At 38.5% G+C, this 8607-nt stretch overlaps 1 protein-coding gene across 2 annotated transcripts in view; it reads right to left on the bottom strand.

Moving 5' to 3' along the window:
- CDH8 (cadherin 8) overlaps positions 1-8607 on the bottom strand; it is a 141341-nt gene that overhangs the window by 57103 nt on the left and 75631 nt on the right. For both annotated transcript variants that reach the window (XM_057377417.1, XM_057377416.1), the window contains 2 exons: positions 5849-6036; positions 2910-3163 (listed from right to left, as the gene is read on the bottom strand). In XM_057377417.1, coding sequence (XP_057233400.1) covers positions 2910-3163; positions 5849-6036 — 442 coding nt within the window. The remainder of the gene's footprint in view (positions 1-2909; positions 3164-5848; positions 6037-8607) is intronic.

The raw sequence follows: 8607 nt of genomic DNA, 5'->3' as shown, positions 1-8607 counted from the left end.
TCTTCTAAGCAAGCATATAAAACAAACTATTGGGTGCTGGTTAGAAATAGGATGAATCTTTTTTTTTTTCCTCAAAAAAAAAAAGCAAAACCAAGATCATAGAATCATAGAGAGGCCTGGGCTGAAAAAGATCAAAAAAATAATCTCATTCCAACCCAAGTCTTGGGGGCAGGGACATCTTCTACTCAACGTGTCCAAGCTTCTTTCCAGGCTGTATTTTACAAYAATATTTTCTCAATTCTTTAACATTTCATCCTTTGACTCAATTATCAGACTCTTCCCACATCCAGAGATACCCAAGTTTTAGCTCATTTCCCCTGAATGTGTGAAGCCTTTGTGTATCAGACTAATGCAAAGCAGACATGGTATTGGGAGCACGAAAGGTGATTCATGTTTTGTTTGTGCTGCCTGGGTTTTTATAACAAATGTACACAGTAGCTCTGTCTAAGCAAAATATTGATAGAACAGATAGCTATTGAAAAATGTAATTTCCTTGAAATACAACTYGGTGTTGCCTCCTAAAATTCTATTTTAAACAAAAAAAAAAATACAGATTAAAAAAGGCCAGGCAACACCCAATATTAAAACTGTCCCTCAGTTTTAGAACAGCTTGTTGCAATTTTTTAAATTTTTAACTGAAGTTTAATATTTTTGAAATGGTGTCATAGAATATATGCATAAAATTTGCATCATATATGTGATACAATAACAGAAGAAACACTTGAAATGCACATTCCAATCAAAGAAAGCCATGTTTCCCCATATTTCTGTTAGAACCTGCCAGGSTCCTATTTTGTTCCAAATTAGAAAGAAAGGAATTGTATTTCTGCTCYCTACTTGTCTCTGACTAGTATTTTTTTCTCCTTTAATAGTAGAATTCCTAACTGGAAATCTTTTTTATTTTTTTTTCCTTAAAATATTTTTAATTCAAAAAAAAGAAAAAAAAATTTGGGCTTTTTAGAGCTCTCATAGACAAAGCCAAATTAATGAAGTAAGCAAACACGAGCAAAAGAGCTTCATAGAAAACTGAGCTCTACGTATTCCTTAATTAGCTATTAAGCCAATATTGTAGGAAAAAAAAAAAATCTTATAAAGTACTGTATCTATTGTTGTTTTTTTTTTTTTTTTTTTTAAAAAATAGAAATCATATTAATAAATGACCTCTTTGTTTAAATGTACTGAATTTTGGCCAGTTCTGTTCCATGTATGTTCTCTAGGACCTGATGAGCAAAAATACTCTAATTCAGTTTGCACACACAAAATATTTTGGCTTTTACAAGTTTAAGGTCTCTTGATTTATAGAATGTTGAAAAAATGGGAATGATGAATTAAATCACTTACTCAGATGCATTTTGTCATTTGGACAGAATAAAGACAGTTTTAAAACAGAGGTAGGTTTGTAGATGGTTGAAATTATTACAAATTTGAGGCAGGATGAGAAAAGAATTGCAGGGCAACAGAACAAGAGTGGAAAAGTAGCCAAAGGAAAAGTGAAGTATGTGTGGGATGAGGAACAGAGGGGATGGGGAAGTGGCAGAGGAGCCAGGACCAAGGCAAGAACAAAGCAGAGCAGGGCAGAGGGAAGGAATTCTAGCTTTGAAAGTCTGATTTAGAAATGAGTATCACAGAATGTCCTGAGATGGAGAGGACCAAAAGGATCATCCAGTCCCACCCCTGTCCCTGCCCAGACCCCCCACCAATCCCCCCTGTTCATCCCTGGCAGTGCTGTCCAAAGGCTCCTGGAGCTCTGGCAGCCTCGGGGCCGGGACCATTCCCTGGGGAGCCTGGGCAGTGCCAGCACCCTCTGGGGACAGCAGAACCTTTCCYKRWYYYCMRCCTGAGCCTGYCCTGGMACAGCTCCAGCCATTCCTGGTGCTGTCCCTGTCCCAGGGCAGAGCTTGGAGCTGCCCCAGTGCTGCCCCTCATGAGGAAGTTGTATAAAACCCAGGAACACTCCCCAAAATCTTCACACACACTGGCAATTCTGAATTTCTAATTTTGAATACATTATTCAATGACATGCAACATGCAGGGCCTGTAGATAAAGGTTTAAAGTCCAGCTCTGCAGCAGACGTGACGGAAGTGACAATGATTAGAAAATGATAGTGATAGAAAATGATGGATTTTAACAACTAACACTATCCTCCTGATGCTACAACCACTTGCCTGGCTTAAATTCCCTGAGGCAGCAATGCACAGTGATGATTACTATTAAATAGACTCTCTCCACATGCATTTTTGCTTTGAATTTCACGTTTTGGTGTTGGTTTCCCTAATGCTGTTAGCAGGCAGTACTACATGGAGTATTAGAACACCCTCATCACACCACACCATCACCACCAAGGGGGAGGGGAAGATGTGTGCTCATCAAATGACATAAAACCCACTGATCTGATCAAACTGGAATAAAAGATTTTGTTCAAATTAGATCAGAAAGGGAAAACAGTATAAACKGAAGATGCGAAAGTCATATGGGCATAATCGTCCCTGACTTTGTATCTTTAAAACAAGAATGGCTTTAGACAAAGGAATACAAAATATGTTTTGACAACCTTACAACTGCATGGCACAAACTCAGTGTTGTTAGTGCAGACACTACTGGATTATTTAAATTCACTGCAGAGATACACAGCGATGATTCRACCCCATCCAACCTCATTTCTCATAAGAAACACTCGCATTTCTTACTTTCACTGCATTCCTCTGTCCCATAAGACTACTCCTGTGGCAAGGAGCATTTTGGGGACTTTGAAAATGATCTGAGCTGATAAATCTGACATCATAAACCAAATCCTCTCCAAGCATCTTCACAGAAACAGAACAGCATGAGAGCAGTCACACAAGGAGCAGGGAAATACACTCGGGATCTGCCAGCAGTTTTCCCAAAGAGCRCTTTAAGGCAGCCCTACCTTATAGGGCTGGAAGACACGTCGGGGTCGTGGGCTGTCACCTGCCCCAGCACAGAGTTGAGAGCAGCATTTTCATGCACYTCCAGAAGGTAGGTGGGTGAGGAGAAGACTGGTGGCTCGTCAGCATCCTCCACCACGATTTTCACAGTGGCAGTGTCCTTGAAGGGGCCCCCGCTGAGGAAGCGAGGGTCGATGTGAATGTTGGCTGCTTCCACCTTCAGCGTGTAGGACTTTTTGGTCTCAAAGTCCAGTGGCTGTTGAGAAGGACAAAGATAAATGACTTTTACTAATGGCCACAGAGAACAACTGGCAGTAATGCTGATGGATGGGAGTGATGCATGTTTTTAGGCACACGGAATGAGTTTTGATGCAGCCATTTCCCTCTCCTAGAAACCCAACCGCCAGATTTTCCAGGCACATACTGATACCTGCTTATTTAGCAGCCTCAGAGAAAACAGCRCTGTTTCCTTATTTTTCACAAGGARCTGACTGAAATAGTCTGTCTCATGAATTATACTGTTACAATTACAGATCAGATAAATTCTACAAATTTGTTGGTGGTGACATGAGCTGCATACCAATAATGCACCTCATCAGTGCTTTACTGGCTGGAGATAAGAAAAAAAAAAWTAAACTGTCTCCACAAAGAATAAATATTTTATTGCTTCCAGAACAATGTGAGAAATGCAAAGAACTGGCAATTATTATTTGTTGGACATGAGAGGCAAAATGTAGAGCTAATCATATAAGAAAGTACTTCAATATTATTGCACTTGGAGTGCCTCTGTATTTCAGTTTATAGGAGTAAATGAGGTAGACATCTCTCAGGAATTTCTCAAAACTGTAGCAATTTCTACTTCTGTATATTTTCTTTTTATTTTTCCCCCCCCCACAGACAGAATCACAAAACAAATTATTTTATTCTATCAATATACCTGCCATGTCACCACTGTTTTCACTATTTTACAGTTCCATATCAACTCATAAAAGATGAAAACTCAGTGGATTTAAGGGACTGAAATACCAAATAAACCTCAAATCTGTGACACTTTTGAGTGTTAGACTTTTTCATTATAGGAGATTCAAGTTTGTGTCTTGAAGCACATCAGTATATTCACTATATAATTCTCTTGTGTCTCACAACGATTCAAATTTCAAAGATGCAAATTGCCAAGCATTGGAAAGATATTAAGATTTGCATTATAATGTCTCAGGGATAAAAAGAGGAGGACATAGACACTCTGAATCTGCAATGCAAATACCAGCAAGAGCACAAACAGGAATCTTGAGGAAGTCTGTCAAAGCCTTCAATACGTGTATTTTCAAATTCTGTTGATTTTTTTCAGGTATGAATCAAGCCCTAATGGGATTTGCTCTTTCTCACAAATTCTAGTAAACACAAGAAAACCTTACTTCTTTAGCAGCTCTTAAATTAGTAAGCTTTTGAAATTATGAATGGGGRTTTATAAATCAGCATATTCACAATTTGCCAATCATGGCTCCCGTAGCACTTTTTCAATCGCTTTTCATWTGCTTTACAGAAATGACAGCACCCCAATACATTTTGTCGTGCTTAATCAGGATATCATATTGAAAATTTACTCAGCATTGTCTAAAGCCCGTGATTTTATGCTGAAGAAAATCTGTTGGTGAGCAGCACCCTCCATACATCATCTGCTGGAGTAGAACCAAAATTATTATTGCTGTCAAAATGAAAATATGAAACAACATTATGGTTAAGGCTCAGTTATGAAATAAAGCCAAGGGAACTGGGGCAAAAGGCTAATTGCCTCAGCTTACAGGAGAGGCCACAGCACACAATAAATAACAGGAAGGAAGAGCTGGGATCTGTATCATAATTTTCTCTTTAGAAAAACAAATCTGAATWTGGATAAATATACATCAGTTTATTATAAATCTAAACAGTGCTGACCTACACACTGAGAAAGGGAAAACATAAAGTTTTGACAGGCAATCTGCATGACCTCGTTAATGACAGGTACAAGTGCAATATTAATTACCTGCACCTGAATCATTGGATTCACCTTCTTTKCACTGGAATATTGTGGCTTGGGGTTTGTTTACTTTTTTTTATAAACAAGGATTCATTTAGAGTGATCTATGCTATGCAGTTAAAACCCTCTCTGCCACTGCTATAAATTATATTCATCTCCTTTTTCAGAACACAGCATGAGAAACAGCTCMTTCTCCTTCCCCAGAAAATAATGACAACTAAAGCTGCAATTAATGTTTGCCTGGCTTTACTGGAAGAGTTCAGTCAATTCTGCCTCTCCCCATAATTCTGTACATTAATTAGGTGGTGCTTTTGCTGGGTACGTGCAAATACCTCATCCTGCACAAATCAAGACTGTACAAGCATAGAAAAGGGAATGTGGTTTTCTTTAGGGCCCAAATTTGGCACTTCTTGTGTGAAACTACTGATCTCCTTAACAAAATGCACTGAAATCCTGCTCATTGAGTGAAAACAGCTCAACATGAGAAAAGGCAGAGGATGGAGCCCTCACACATCAGGTAATTTAATTAATATACTGTGATTTATTTTTCTCCGAACAGCTATACAGGAAATGAAATAATTGAGAAAAGTTACTTGGTGAATACTCAGCCAAGATTCTATGAAGTTTAAAGCACCACCAAAGTGGAATCTGATCTCCTCCTCTCATTTGGAACCAAGGGAGAAAACCAGCCAAACCTGGATAGGTTTAACACATTTCCAGCATCCATGGAGGTCTCTCCAGCTGCCCCCTCAATGAAAATTTGGARGGACATGGCCAACACACCCATTTTTATCACTTCACTGGCTTGAGATCTCACCCACAGATAAAAGAATGCCTAGGAATCCAGCAACTTCTCCCACAGTAAAGCCTGGCTGGGTAGGTGTAAGTCAAACATTTATGTTTTTGAACAGAGATATGATTTACCTTTCTCACTCTAATAATGCCGTCCTGAGTTTGGGCATCTGTGGTAATTTCAAATATATCCACTCCATCTCCTTCAATAATATCATAGGATGATTTAGCATTTTCTCCAATATCCAGGTCATTTGCTTTCACCCTTCCTATTGGTTCACCAAGAGCAACATCTTCCATTACTGAGAAGTGATACAGACCTTACAAATAAGAGGAAAAGACTGAACATTACACCTGGTCCCATGTCCCCTGGGTGCCCTTCAATGTTTACATTTCCCCAATGCCAACTCTTGAGATGTGCAACTGATACGATACAACCCCCATTTACACGAGTTATTGATTGCAAAAAGTGGTCCTTGCACAAGAATATTCGGTTTATTCTAGGTCAGTGTCCTTTTCACTCCAGCAGTCTCCTGCTCCTTCCTTGCAGGGATGTTTTGTGTTGGCAAACACAGATACTGAGCTCCCTTCCACTTTGCAGAGCTTACCTTTTTTTACAGATATTTTATTGACAAGGAGTTACAATTCARCCAAGAAACTTTGACTTTTACTCCACAGAAAATTGGCCCAATACTTAAAAAGGTATTGTGTAAATACTTAGATAACTTCAAATATTTACTACTTTTTAAAATTTGATTTGATTTTGTTTGTTTAAGCCTTCCCACCTCCCTTTTGTGGTAAGAAACTAATCAAGAAACATTCAAGGAAACTCACAATATGTATGATTTATTGGAAACAATAACATGTCATAGCAATTATTACTGTGTTTGCTATTTGTTGTAGAATTAGACTAAAATCCACTAGAAATTACTATTCAAATTGCCAGCATTTTATTTTTGCTTACACCTGCTTCAAACCTTTTAAGCTAAAAAGCATCAAAAGTCTATTTAGATACAGTATTTCAGGTAGGAATTTTATAAAGGCAAAACCCAAAATACCCATTTGTTCTTGTATCTTCCTGACACTACACTACAAACCAGAAGACACACATTTTTACACCCAAAATTCTTTCTGGAGTCCCTGTATTTTTACCTCTTTATAATTTCAGTCACTGAAGCTAAATTAACAATCAAAGAAAATGCTGCTCAGGAGTTAAAATGTGCAAAAGGAASCCAAGGATAACAGATCATTAAAACAGTTTTTTGTCAAAAGATTATGGTCTTATTCTTCTCTGTCCYCCCTGCTATTCTAAGACAACCTGTAGTTATTACTGTTCAGTGCAGGTAGTAATTTTCCAAAAACAATGTTCTGGAGTTGTTGCTTTACCTGTTGTAGCTTATTGCAACAGCAGCRGTTGAAATCGAGAAAGAAATGGTGAGGAATTCACAAATACATGTATTAGATGCATAACACAGTCCCAAAGTGGTTTGTTTTTAATGTTTCTAGGCTAAATTATTAGAGATAATTTGGAGATCATCAGGATTCCTCAGAATATCCATAATGGATCACAAACAATGAGCAGCCAAAGCAATGAAGTGCCTTGGGAGACTAAATTATGCATTCATCATTTATTCTGCTGTCCACACTTTGTGGTTTGAATCTCCAGGCACAGCTGATTGCATTGTTAAGTTGACATTTTGCTCTCAGATTTATTAAAATAGTTTACAAAACATTTCTTTAAAAATTAAAAATTCAAATGCAGCTGACTCTTTTAGACAAATTCCTCTTCAGAATTATGAATTGTGTCGTAGTGCTGAGCCGACCAAAATACCCACATGGGCATCTTTGAAAGTCCTGAGTTTCTACACAGTGCACAGTTCCTCTCATTACAATTCCGTGTTAAACTGCCAGGTTAAAAACTTTGGTGACTTATAAAACGCCTCTAAAATGATTTCAGAGAGATCACAGAAGTAGTGAAAGTTCATCTTTTTCATTTCTAAAACCCAGGAGGCTAACACTCTGAAATCAAACCATAAATATACATTTCTGTCCTGCCTGGAAACAATAACCCGATAAAACACCCTGTTTCCCGAGCTCATTACCATTTATTGTGCAAGCAGCATGTATTACATCTTATGAATTTCGATTTCATTCTGGCTAGGCTTATTGCAAGTTTGATCCTTTCTTATTTTCCTTTCCAGGCAAATGCAAACTGTGCTTCAACAGTGTGAAAAAAAACCCATGTTAGACTTGCTCAGCTCTTGTCCAAGGGCAGAGCTAATCTGCAGTGCTGGGCAGCCAGCCTGGATTGCTGCCTTTTAAAAGGCAGAATTTGCAATAACACCCAGCTATAATATTATTAATATTACTCATCATTAAAAGTCATAAATACATAATGCCCAGTTATGGCACATGCAGAGGGTTTTTTTCCTAATTAATTTACATAATGGTCAGTSGTTATTCCAGGAGGGAAGCTTGAATCCTGCACTGGCTGTAACAGCTTCAGAGGCAGAACCTTCCTGGTTGCTGCAGGAAAACTCATCCACGAGCAGATGCATTCCAGGGACAATGATGCAGTCTCGTTGATGCTCCTGATGCCTTCAGAATTTTTAGCTTCTATTCTTCATGTAACTGTAGCTTTGGTGTGTAGTTCTAGGCTTCATAAAGTGSTAAAAACCCCTGCTCCCAGTGTTTTAGAGAAAATATTGTTCTCATTTGGAAAATCCAAGGAYTCTTCATTGCYKCAGAGTTCCWGAATATGTAAATGGAGAAYTGGGRGGAGCAAACTTGGGGTGATTGACACCATCAGCTGAAGGTGTCATTGGAGAATTGGGGCCCGATGTGTTCATGAGACAGAACTGATCAAAGGGGAAGATCTCGTGACTCGGGGT

The sequence above is a fragment of the Malurus melanocephalus genome, unplaced genomic scaffold (genome assembly GCF_030028575.1).
Source record: "Malurus melanocephalus ecotype Western Australia unplaced genomic scaffold, MMel_1.1 scaffold_312, whole genome shotgun sequence".
In the NCBI taxonomy this organism is placed as follows: domain Eukaryota; kingdom Metazoa; phylum Chordata; class Aves; order Passeriformes; family Maluridae; genus Malurus; species Malurus melanocephalus.
This window is presented reverse-complemented; position numbering and strand designations above follow the sequence as displayed.